The 13,868-nt window shown below is 36.9% G+C and overlaps 1 protein-coding gene across 1 annotated transcript in view; it reads left to right on the plus strand.

Moving 5' to 3' along the window:
- Window positions 1-9,067: 9,067 nt before the first annotated feature.
- The window catches only part of LOC144435408 (E3 ubiquitin-protein ligase rnf213-alpha-like), a 59,473-nt gene continuing 54,672 nt past the window's right edge, over window positions 9,068-13,868 (plus strand). Inside the window, exons 1-3 of the mRNA XM_078124003.1 lie at window positions 9,068-9,163; window positions 10,755-10,813; window positions 13,416-13,664. Of these exons, the coding sequence (XP_077980129.1) occupies window positions 9,068-9,163; window positions 10,755-10,813; window positions 13,416-13,664 (404 nt within the window). The remainder of the gene's footprint in view (window positions 9,164-10,754; window positions 10,814-13,415; window positions 13,665-13,868) is intronic.

A 13,868-nucleotide genomic window follows, 5' to 3' on the forward strand; every position in this document is an offset into this window, starting at 1 on the left:
GTGTATGCTTGTAGCAATTTTTAGTTTTATTAAACAATATATGCTCGCCGAAAACAGCACCATAGTCCAAATTTTGCTAATAACGCTAATTAATATGCACGGAATTTACCAAAAATCTAATCATTTCTTTGTGTGTGTGTGTGTGTGTGTGTGTGTGTGTGTGTGTGTGTGTGTGTGCGTGTGTCTGTCTGTCTGTCTGTCTGTCTTGTGTCTCTGTCGACGAAATGAGCGGGTACAGTATGGATGGTTCCGTAAAGAGGCGGTTCTAGGACAAACGCCCCCCCCCGGACAAATGCCCCCGTAGGACAAATGCCCCCCGGACAAATGCCCCCGATAGGACTGTTGTTGCCTACGAATAGAGATAAAAAATATCTAGATTTTGGGAAGTACACTTAAAATATGGGTTTATCACCTTTATTGTATTATTACCAAAAGCGTGCTTATAAAGCTTATAAGGCGTGCTAATAATCGATCAGTCGGTCATGCATGTTCCACATCGTCATCATCATCGTCTGCTACGTCGGCGTCCTCTACCAATGTAAGTATCTTCAAAATAATCAACGATGGGGTCTGCTTCTGCTGGCATCTCCTGCTGTAATATGTTTCAAATGTATCCAGGACTTCATCTTCTAGCACGAATGCAAGAGCTGGTAACATGCGAACACTCAATGCAAAGTCAGCATCAGACTGGTATAATGGTTGCAATCCTTCTGATTGAACTTTCCGATATATGTTCTGGGAGAGGTGGTAAAAACACCCTTTGACGGTGTCGTGAGCATCCTTGGTCGTTTCATTTGTAATACAATACAATATAAGTGATGCCTTTCTTGGTTGAGTCGTGAGCCATAGTCCATAGTCCGTAGGCATTTGTTCGGGGGCATTTGTCCGGGGGGCATTTGTCCTACGGGGGCATTAATCCGGGGGGCATTTGTCCGGGGGCGTTTGTCCGGGGAGGGGGGGGGGGGCGTTTGTCCATAGTTTACAGTGAGTTACAAACATAGACTGACTTGCTCGGCCAATACTGTTTCACCATTGATTGTTCAAGTGGGAAGCCATGATAGAATTGCTTTATGAATTAAAAATCCAAAATAAATACCCAATCCTCATCCATACGACCACTTTAAGGAAAATAATTATAACCAGTGTTCTGGATCTGGTGAGGGTGACAAAAAACAGTTCGATCTGAATTAGTGAATTCCGTTTCCTTGACAATATATATATATATATATATATATATATATATATATATATATATATATATATATATATATATATATATATATATATATATATATATATATATATATATATATATATATATATATTAGTGAATAAAATTAATCAATATGACATAATGGTAACAGCAATATATTTGGAATAAAATGTAATGTATCATTAATTAGAATGTAATTCTTTGAATTATGTGTCTAAAATGGGTTATGGATGTTACGTGTCTCGGGAGCTGTATCCCGCTGCACATTAAGCTTATGTTGACTTGGAGTTAGATGTACTTTTAGGTATGTATGTTAGAATTAGAATTGTCATGAGTAACGAAACGGGTAGGATAGTGGGAGCTGTATCTAATTCGGAGTGTGACATTTGGAGAATTTGAAACTGCACGGGTATTGGTGAAGCTTGGTGTCCTTCCTACCTCCATGGTGTGAGACAGGAAAATGCCATGAAAAAAGAGAGAGAAAACTATGGCACATAACAGAAGATTCAGTAATTTACCTTGGAAGTAGAAGATAATTCCATACACTTACTTAGGTTTATTTAAATTGCATTACGAACTACAAAATAGGCCCCGCCCACACTCTTCACAAGACTCTAGCTACATGAGCTAGAAAGGACGAGGGTAGGCCAACACCAGCCCTCAAGGGAACTGGTTGTTCGGTACGTACGGGTTCTAGTTACGGTATTTGCATAATTTGAAACAACCGCCTAGGAGTTGATGACGTAAATATCACGTGATCTCAGGGTCAGCCACCTGCCAGCTATGCTATTTTGAAAGTGCGGTCCGAACTTGAAACTAAACCCAGTGTTGGTGTAAAGAAATCAAACCACAGTCGCAAGATGAATATGTCAAGGTATGATATATATTGCCTGGATTTTCCAGAGATGGTTTTAGGGTGCCGTCAACATTTATTTGTGAGCAAATTTGAATACACGTTGATAAATGGAAATTCTGTCCTAAAACATACTCACGCTATAAAAATGGCTACATTGTAACAGTGTCAGTTGGTATAAACTTTGTAATGTCATTGCTGGCGTTGTCGCATTCGACAGCTAGTTCACGCTGCTTGCAGCGCAAGATTTTTTTGGAAGAACAGCAAGCTTATCAAAATAACCGATCCCAAGGCGAGCACATCTCTTGACATTCAACGTCACACAATCTATTTTGATGTCAACACTGCCTTTTTGTACACATCTAACGTGTAATATGAGAGTTCCCGGCGTTCTGAAGTTATCCTGAACACAAAATGATTGACACACGAGTTTGATTTGAACATTACGCAAATGAGTTGACCACTCGACAATGTGTTCAAATGTAGTACTAATCCGTCGATGCAATTTTAACCTTACATTACATTACAGTTCTAGTACAACCGCAACCATTCTCGCAAACCAGAGCTGTTATTGCTTCCGCTATACTTCGAAATAAAGACCAGTGTGCTGACGTGGGACGGCGCGCGTTAAGAACTTGCATGCAAATTAATTCCCAGGTGACATATAATAAAAAATTATAGCCTTGATATTGGATTATTTGTTACAAAGATTCGATCAACACTCTGCGACGTGTGGTACTGATCATATCCTTGCACCTCAGGCATATAAAACCCAATTTATTACACAAGCTATCATTGGTCAGAATCGACCGGCATGCTTTACCAAAATTTTGATGATGCCCTCGCCGAAAATTTGGTAAAGAGTGTGCAGGCACTAAATTGTGATAGCCCTCACTAAAACAAAGTGATGTTGCCCTGTTGCACTGTTACGGCTCATTTTTGACAACCCTACGTTGACAGTTTTTGTTTGGTGTAAAAAGGGAGCCTTCAGTATTTACAATGGAGGGCCAATGGAATTGGGGTGGGTGGGTCACATTTTACAAACCTGTTCTTGGGGGAGGGTCATATTTTACATCACAATGTTTGGGGAGGGTCACATTTTACAATCCGTAGTTTTGTGACCAAATTGAAGATTCAATTATTGTCAATTTGTTTTGTGTGCTTTGAGATGTAAAAGTGAGATGAGCACTCAACATTTATTTTTACGAGTTCTTTACATGCAAAGATACAAAAATTAAAATACTTATATTGTAAGAAAATTGTTTATTAAAACGATGCATTTTGTTGAGTGCACCCATCTCACCTTATCACTCACACTGTACGTGAATGTTGTTAAAATATGATGGTAATGGTAGCAGTGATGATGATGATGATGATGATGATGATGATGATGATGATGATGATGATGATGATGATGATGATGATGATGATGATGATGATGATGATGATGATGATGATGATGATGATGATGATGATGATGATGATGATGATGGTGGTGGTGGTGGTGATGATGATGTAGAGCATGCCCCAACACTTTTGCGCATGTCCAAGACTAAATTTCCATGTTTGCATAATGTATGCAATTGCGCGTAGTTATTCCCTTGGGTACTGGTGTCATATGTGTATTACAAAATATATTGCCTACCTTTAGGAAAAAACTTCTAATCCCTAATTATTTTGGATCAATTTCTCCAACCCCAGCCCCCCCCCCAACGCACCGTACGATTTCGATAAGAGACCCTAATAATCCTAATGTAACCATACACATTTAAAGCACTACACGATTTCGCAAAATCCATCCTAATGCAATCAGAAACATATAAACTACAGCTCTGTGGAAGGGACATTCCCTTCCTCATACCAACGCAACGTATAGATAATCAGTTCGTAGAATCCATAGCATGCTAGCATGAACACAAAGCGAAAATAAAACATGTCAATTTGACTTCATTTTTTTTCAAAATATGTCAAGTATGTAATGACCCCATTTCAATCATTAATTTATTGGGTTTTTGGTAGCTAGTACACTGGTACATGCATTAGATTATAATTATCAGGATCCAAATAAAACATTGCAATCTCCTCTATGTTCTCATTTTCTTATGAAGAAGCAGTTGGAGTATTAAGTGTCACCTCAACGCACTCTCGTTTCCAAAGTAACTTAAAATAATTTGATCAGACTGACCTATAAACATACATTTACAGTAATACGCGATGCAGTATATTCCGTGATTGTTCACAGTAACAAGAGCAGCAGCAGCAGCAGCAGCAGCAACAACAACAACAACAACAACAACAACAACAACAACAACAACAACAACAACAACAGCAACAACAACAACAACAGCAGCAGCAGCAACAACAACACCTGATCCACACCAGAGCCGATAATGACTTAAAATCTAAAGGTCTCAAGTCTGCATAGATCAAGCATTGATTGTTTAACCTAGTTAAAAATCAGACCACGTCACATGTCAGGCTTGCGTCAACGATCTCTCTCAATCTGAAATCATCTTGTGAACTTCGCCCTAATCACTGGTAATGTGTGGTATAGCCAGTAAGAAAATAGTTCAATGATACCGTAGGGCACAGACTCGCAGAACGAACCAGTCATCAAATGAAATTCACTTATTTATAATATAGATTAAACAAACGAAATGGTACTCTTTCATTTTTTCAAAGAAGGGTTGGCAAAAATAAGTACCCTCCGGCCTCCGCACCGTCGTAGTTCGAGCATGTATACAAACTAATCAGTTGAGTGATTTACTTCTACCTACTTCCTAGTCGCGTACTCCGTAGTTGGATCACAGTGCATGAACGCGGAGTGTTTACGTACGTACAAGGGCATTCATATCTACATAACAGGCTGGCGAATGAAAGGTGAGACAACTAGTATTAATATAGTACTCTGGTTTTAATTTCACTGTTAAGAAGGCTAAAATTTGTCAAAATATTCTTAGTACAGAACGGTTTACTAATTTCGTACATCCACACCCTGATACAGCCATAAACAAAGTACTTTGGAAGGGGGGTTTCCCCTTACCTAATATATTATGTTTTAAACACGAAGACTTTGTGTAGGGACACAAGTGAAAGTAAACTTGCGAAAGTGATTTTTAACAAGTGCGTCCGAATATTGACCCCATCATTCGACATCTTCAGTCGAATGTTTTGGTAGCTTAGTTATTATCTGGGTTAAAATCTTATAATGGTATATAGTGGCACGTTCTTGAACATGTTAATTATCCTGTATGCAGGCTTGGAAAAGAATTACGGAGATATTCAATTTAGAATGACATAAGCAAATTATATTATATTAAAAGTGTCACGCTATTTGTATCATATTTCCACACTTTATTATAGACTGACACCAGTCTGGAGATTTTTTTGTCTCGTGATCTTTGAATGGTTTCAATTTTTGAAAGTTTGGGAAGGAAAACAGGACTAGTTCTGGTACTCGAGATCGAGAAAGGATACATACTATTTCGTTTAGCGTAGCATTCACTATATAGGCAATCAAAGTGCGCTGTACAGTTTCCCAGTTCATTGCATGGGTATTATATACAGTTCGGCAATCTGTGTAAGAGAAGACATCAGGGCCCGATGAGACAACATGCGGTAAATTAAGTAGCTGGTAATCATTTCACTTGAAAAAGGGGTTAACACTTGTCAATGTATATGGTTAAAATACAGTGTATCCACGCAGTCATACACATGTCGTGAACCTTGTCAAAGGGGATTCCCCTGTCTCAGCTGTGTATGTTAATGTGGTAGTATTCGTAGAATCGATAGCGTGAGCGCAAAGTGAAAATGAATGATATCAACGTTTCTACGTAAGGAATTTCTGAGTAAACACCTAATTCGAATCGTGGTAAACGTGACGTTCGTCTAACAACATTCATGTGTTATGTTGGGACAGAATAAATTTCCTAGCCATGCTTTCAAATTGCCCTCGACTGGTACCGTTATACCCCGGACTCAGCAGCTATACTTCTGTGATTAGCTGAAAGCAAACAGTGAATGACCTGTACAACTAATATGGCACTGAAGAGATTCATAAAAGAAAACCCGGTAACAGTGCAGTGTGTCAGATCAGAAGCAAAGTTAACGGACGCATGTACAATGTAGTTTAAGCATTATTGTAGCATTTAATTTGATTGCTAATTATTTGAGCGTCTCATTACACATAGTCAATTTCGTTTGCAACAAGAGCCCTGTGTAATTCTAATATCATAATCGTCATGTAATATATGTCTTCAAGTCCGAATATTGACCAAGGCTTTGACATCTGGCAATTAAAATCACAACTTATCAGATTTTGAATAAAAGTAGTTCAGGTGATAGTGATCTGTAGAATAGTTTAGTTCATCACATGACCTCATGCATTGACAAGCCATTAACATATGTATATGTCACTTCGAACAAGCAATCTCAGCAACTTGAATTGGGCCCTCAGAATATCTTTTAAGTTCTTGTTCGTGCTTCCAAATGATGTTGTTCTCTACGGGAACAAATCATTTACGGCAGTGGGAGGGGACTGAAGAGACATTATTTTGGTAATTATTTTTTTTAATTCGAAGCTCCTTCCGGCTAGCTCCCATTCATGCTTACAAAAACCGTCACGACTTCCCCAGAATGAATTCAAGAAGTTTCGTAGCGACCCCTCCCCCTGTCGTCAAACGGTACACACAAATATATATAATAGGATATTTTAAGATTGTGCCAACTCCGATCGTAGGCCCCTAAATTTCTGGAAATGGAAATGCGACTATTTGATTGACATCAAATGATCATAATGTATTGAAATGTATGATATATATCGTGACTAAGATTTGTGATGTTTGAGGCTGAGGACAATTTCATCCGATTATGTCGATCATCATCTCACGTTATATCCTATGTGTACTTTGATACATCAACATAAGGACTAAAAAATGTTTGGTTTCGGTTACCCAACCCTATCCTAGTTTTTCACTGCCAACCCTAAACGCGACAAATAGTGGATGCTGAAACAACTTACATGTAAAAAGACAATATAAAACTATGCAATAATGAATGTACATCTGATGGGAAGAAACCAATAACACAGAGACCGTATGGAAAAAAAAGGAAAACATAACCTGGACTAGACACTCGTACATGAAAAAAATCTACCTATCCCACCTATTCTAAAATTGTATAAAATTCCTATCTGTACAGTCTCTGACAGTGTCCCTTCTGTTTCAGTATGATATCAAAATGACTCATGCATGATCTTTCTTTGTATTAACACTGCCTCTCCATCCTCCACTTTTCTGTCTGTCTGTCTGTCTGTCTGTCTGTCTGTCTGTCTGTCTGTCTGTCTCTCTGTCTCTCTGTCTCTCCGTCTCTGTTTTCCTCCTCGTTCGTTCTTCTAATTGTCATGCCTAAAATCATTACGTCACAACTTCTTTTTGATAATTATGTACAATGATATGACATTTCTATTTTAATTAAAACAGAGTCAAGATAAATGGAGGAAGCGTCAAGCTCCGATTCAGAGGATATATACAGTGCTCCAAACAAAACAGACGATGACCCAGAGACAACTGGTGGCAATAGCCACTCAGTGACACCTGTTTGTACTGCACAAGAACTGTCACCAGGATTAGAGGAAACACATACAGAAAAAAATGATAGCAAGGTAAATTTTGACTATGTCGAAGGGTAATATTTCCATATGACTTTATTGATTCGAATCGAATTTGATTCGAATACGTTAGCAGAAAAAACATGTGGAAATGGACGGGGTGCCCTTGAAAATTCTAATGATCTGAAAGGGGGCCTGGAAATATTTTACTCTTGATTTGTAATAGAGATAGATAGATAGACAGATAGATAGATAGATAGATAGATAGATAGATAGATAGATAGATAGATAGATAGATAGATAGATAGATAGATATAGGTAGATAGGTAGATAAATAGATAAATGCGTACTTGCATATATTACAGAATGGTTAATATATTAGGCAGTGTGTGTGTGTGTGTATATATATATATATATATATATATATATATATATATATATATATATATATATATATAACTCGGTGAGTATCAATCTGCTATAAGACAGTGCTCTATACCGCAGTGGCAGAGCGTAATAGTTTTGGTAGTACTGGAACTCTTTCTTGGGTGTAACTCGGAGTTTCACGCATATTGCGATCATCAGACACTCTGAGGCCTACTCTCTGGGTGTGCTGTATATATAGAGTGTAGACAATAGAAATACCATCACTATTGTCTGTGTCGGTGGGTAGGTGTTGTATGTGTGGAGGTGTTGGTTGTTATCCGCACCCAATAACCCACACAATAACAACCAACACCTCCACACATACAACACCTACCCACCGACACAGACAATAGTGATGGTATTTCTATTGTCTACACTCTATATATACAGCACACCCAGAGAGTAGGCCTCAGAGTGTCTGATGATCGCAATATGCGTGAAACTCCGAGTTACACCCAAGAAAGAGTTCCAGTACTACCAAAACTATATATATATATATATATATATATATATATATATATATATATATATATATATATATATATATATATATATATATATATATATATATATATATATATATATATATATATATATATGAAAATATGACTAGGAAGTCAGTCTTACTTCCAATCCCAAAAGCATCAGCGACGTATCGATGTGACTAGCACACCTTCATATATAGTTAAATATGCTTCAGTAATTAGAATAGAACATCTAGATTTTCTAGTATACAGTAAAAATATCCTTCACCCAAAACTTCAGTTTGTGCCCTTTCGAATGCAAGCTCTTTAATATCACTTTTTGTCTAACTTATAAAACTGTATGTTCTTACTGGTTTACAGACTGTGTGTACATCCCCTGCTGAAGCTACAGACAAAGTAAAACATCCCCTGCACACAACTGTAGAGAATGAAAATACGTCAGAATCTGATGCAATCAAAACAACGGAAAAAATGATGGTAGAATGGCGAGTGACCGCTCGAAGCAGATTGATTTGGAAGAGGTTGCAACGGCATGTGAACCCATCAAAGAACATGTTAATCCACGAAGTCCTGATGATGTAAGCATATGTGTTTTGTTTGCAGACTGTCTAATATATTAACCTTTCTATTATAACAGTTCTAGAAACGTTTTCTAGGTGCCAACACTTGACTTTGCTACGAAAATGGATTTATATTGGCATTTTACTTGCAAGGGGTATTGTTTGGGTTGCCAAGATTAATTAATATTGTTGATGGGATGGAATATATTTTATCGAGAGACCAATTCTCCAAAATCAATAACTCAACGTTGGAAGAATTAGACCCCACCACTAATGTGCTGTCTAAAGTGTGGTCTAAGACTTGCAATTTCACGTAAAAAAATTGTTTGGTTCCGGGTAAACCCCACCTAGTTTTCACTGTCGCTATTTTCACTTTTTTTAATACGTAAAAAAATAATAAAATCGCGATAATTGTGAAGTCTCGCTGTAATGGCTGCACATGTGATGGCATGAAACCAATAACACGTACAGAGTCCATATGGAAAACAACGAAAAACATAACTACCTGAACTAGGCACTCACATATGATCATGAAATATATAAATTTTTAAAAAAATCTACCTACCCCACCTATTCTAAAATTGAGCGCCGGTAATCGGAACCACACAGTTGTTTTTGTTAGGCGTTACATGTAGTTGGCTACTTCCAAAATCATACATCTTTTTAGGTATTTGCCTATTAAATCATAGCACAAAGTAATGTTTCTTTACACAACTGCAGGAGTACATGACCCTTAATTGTACATATTGATGAATAGAGACAAAGTAAGTCTGACTCGAGAGTCGTTCACTGATAATATGCGTGTTGATAATTAAACTGTGTCTCGATGAAAAAACTTTCACAAATTACTATTACCGAAAATTGAGGATCAAGGTCTGTGGTTAGCTTTGAACAGAACACTAAACTCCAAAAGTGTAGGTATATACACTTGAATTGTGTTTATATTATGCTAAACTTCAAAAGTATTACGTAAATTACTAACTGGCCGTGAATATGCATAATTTATGAATGTCAAGGTCATGGGTTAATGACTAACCAGAGAGCTTACTTCGGATAATATTGGTGTAGACGTCGACATTACTGATGTGCCTGCCGACGTTATTTTGTAAATTTTAGGTTGACCTTGAGAATGAAGGTCAAAGTCAAAGGCTTGTGTACGACTAAAATGCTTACTTCTGACAATATGATGTGCACACTAGTACTTGAATGGTATCTCTAGGTATTTTTTTTTTCAATTTGAACGTCAAGGTCAAAAGTCAGAGTCAGACTTGAAAGTTCAGTTCTACATCTCATGGAAGTATTACAGACGGTCGATTATACCATGCAGCATGCTTCTATAAAAAGTGAAGTCTTGAAAATGCCTACTATAGATACAAACCTTTCAAAGTTATTCAACAATTTATTTGACCATGAATATGAAGTCAAGGGTCAAAGGTCAAATTATCGAATTCCATTTGAAGTTGAATGATATTGAATGATTTCAATCTCAAGTCCGTATACACAATTTTTTTTACTTCAACTGATCCATTATTTCATTGTCTCTATCCAATGTAGCCCATTGTTCCATGAACACTTATTAAAAAAATTAATCCTATATATTCTGTTTTAGGATCAGCTGCTAGCTAACCCAGATGTGGATGCTCGTTTTCATGTTAACATTGGGGATGGGTAAGTATTTCAAATAGTAGTAGTATCCCCTTCCTTCTCTCGAAAAAAAAGAAGAAAAAAGACGTTGCTTTGTAGGCAAAGAGACATTGTTCTGATATCATGCGCCCACCTCTTTCGAAATTATGTTGTTGTTATTGTTATTGTTGTTGTTGTCAGCACACTTGGTATGGTAAACAATACTTTATAGTAGTCAAACATAAGGGCAAAGAGTGTACGTTCAGTGTATGGATTAGGTGTCCTAGAAGTAAAACCTCCCGGATTTCGGAAATGCAGTGATTTTCTCCTAGATTCACTAAAGAAAAGGGGGGGGGGGGGGGTCATTGAAATATTCAGGGAAAAGGGATACATTTGAAATTTCGCTAACAAGCATGGGTACCCACCCATCCAGGGACTGCCACCGCCTGGGCCAGGGCGGAGTAGTTGATCTCATCTTTTGCCAGTGAGGACGTCCAATGATAGATCTGTTCGCTATGTGAAACGTAAGAACAAAACCATAGATTCTTGTTCCTACACACCTTGTTGGAATGCAACATACCGAGCTTTAGGTATTGATGATGTACGGTATACCCCTTGATTGGAAAATTAATTATATAAACTTTTTATGAAATTTGAAGGTTACATTTATATGTTGCCTAATTATCGAAAAATCATTCATTGCAAATTAACCATTAAGATTAAGGGACGCGTGCACTTCTTTAACATCAACGCATGTTGTAAATTATCTGAAATTTAAAGGTTCCATTAATCGTAATGGTATTGCTTTATTATCAAAAATTATATATGCAAATTACACATCACAATTTAAAAGTTCATTAAAAAGTACATCAAACAAGTGTGATTTGTTATTATTGATGTATGTTCTAAATTAAATGAAATTTGAAGCTTGCATTTGCATTCTTAAGATATAGCCTAATTACTGAATATCATTAATTTAGGCAGATAATTCATTAAAACTAACAGCTCTGTCAATAAACATCTTAGGACATGTGCGCATTATTATAGTTGATAAAAGTACCAAAATACAAGAAATTCGAATTAGATATGGCCTAATTACTGAAAAGTATTGATGTATGCAAATTACTCATTAAAACTAATAACTGTGCCAACTAAATTTATAGAATATGTATACGTTGTTGTGGTTGATATATGTGCCACATTGTATAGAATTTGACGGGTATATTCTTTAAATATGGTTTTAAGTACTGAAAACCATTAATTATGTACATTATATATTAAAACTATAAACTACACCAACTAGCCGTATTGAATGTCCTTTGTTATGGTTCACGTATTTATCAAATGTTGCGCAATTTGAAGTGTGCATTCTTTTAGCTATAGTTAAATTGCTGCAAATCATTAATTATACAAACTACTCATTACAATTATAAGCTACACCAACAAGCTTTGTGGAACATGTGTACTTTGTTATGGTTAACGTATGCACCAAATAATATTGAATTGAAGTATACATTCTTAAGATATAGTCTAATTAATATAAACTATCAATTATGCAAATGACTAATCACTGTTCACTGAATGTTTTCCAAAATCTTACTCTGTCCTTGTTATTACCATATGTAGCAAGTTTCATTAGAATGGGTGCCATAGTTTTTGAGGTATCGTGTCCACAGACAGACAGACAGACCGACAGAGACAGACAGACATACATACGTACGTACGTACGTACGTACATACATACATACATACACACACACATACATACATACATGCATACATACATACATACATACATACATACATACATACATACATACATACATACATACATACATACATACATACATACATACATACATACATGCATGCATGCATACATACATACATACATACATACATACATACATACATACATACATACATACATACATACATACATAGACTCACACGCAAACTGACGTATAAACCCCCTTTACAGGAAAAACGAAGGTCAGTGTCTGATCAGTGCCCGCTGGTCCTGTCTGATTTGTAAAATCCGATATGTAGTGTACACACATCGCGATTTCTTTTTGGTTATTACGTTTTACTGTCGTTTGTTCTCTTGTGAGAGTTCGTTACTAACGAACGACATGTTATGAGATACATGTATTATGAACTTTGACTCACGTCATGTCACCCTATACATAGCTATCTTGTGACCTTTTCCTTATTATGACGTCATACAACTTCTGAGCTATTAACTGGGGTATAAAAACATGAAAAACAAACTCAGCCACTAACGACGATACTTCAGAATCTGACTGATAAAACCATGAAGGTCCTAATTGTGCTAAGAGTTGCTGTGTAGGCTTCAGCTTACATAATTATGCTGTCCCGAGCTCATGGTACTATAAGTTTATTGAAGCATTGGATCCTTAGGTTGAAGAGCTAAACGTGCATTAATGAACACGGCTTCTCACTTGCCAAAGGATAAGAAAAAAATACACACAAGGACGACACATTCAAGCTATCAGTTGACACGCTAGTTCAGCTGGTTTGAACATTGTGGTTAGTATTCAGATGATGTAGGTTAGAATGCAACTCTGTTAATTTTCTATTTTCCCCCTTAATTTTATATAAATATATATTGTTTTACTCCATCTAGTACACTTCCAAAAGGTAAAGCGGAAGCTCTGTTTAGAAGATCAACTCCTCGTAGTTCAAAGCGTGCTCTCCAAATCGCTCGCTTTCCTGGCACTATGGCAACTGAACGTGGGGTCAAAATGGAAGTTCATTTCCACGTCATCATGTCGTCAACGCCCGACTTCAATCCAGATAAAGACATGGCCATTGTTTGGTGTGATGCGTTAACGATTGGAAGGCCAAGAAACCATTTTGATCTGATAATGAAAAAGTAAGTAATAAAACCTTTAATGATATGTATGTATGTATGTATGTATGTATGTATGTATGTATGTATGTATGTATGTATGTATGTATGTGCGTGCGTGCGTGCGTGCGTGCGTGCATGCATGCATGCATGCATGCATGTATGTATGTATGTATGTATGTATGTATGTGTGTGTGCGCGCATCATGCATTGATGGATGGATAATAG

The sequence above is a fragment of the Glandiceps talaboti genome, chromosome 5, assembly GCF_964340395.1.
Source record: "Glandiceps talaboti chromosome 5, keGlaTala1.1, whole genome shotgun sequence".
Taxonomy (NCBI): domain Eukaryota; kingdom Metazoa; phylum Hemichordata; class Enteropneusta; family Spengelidae; genus Glandiceps; species Glandiceps talaboti.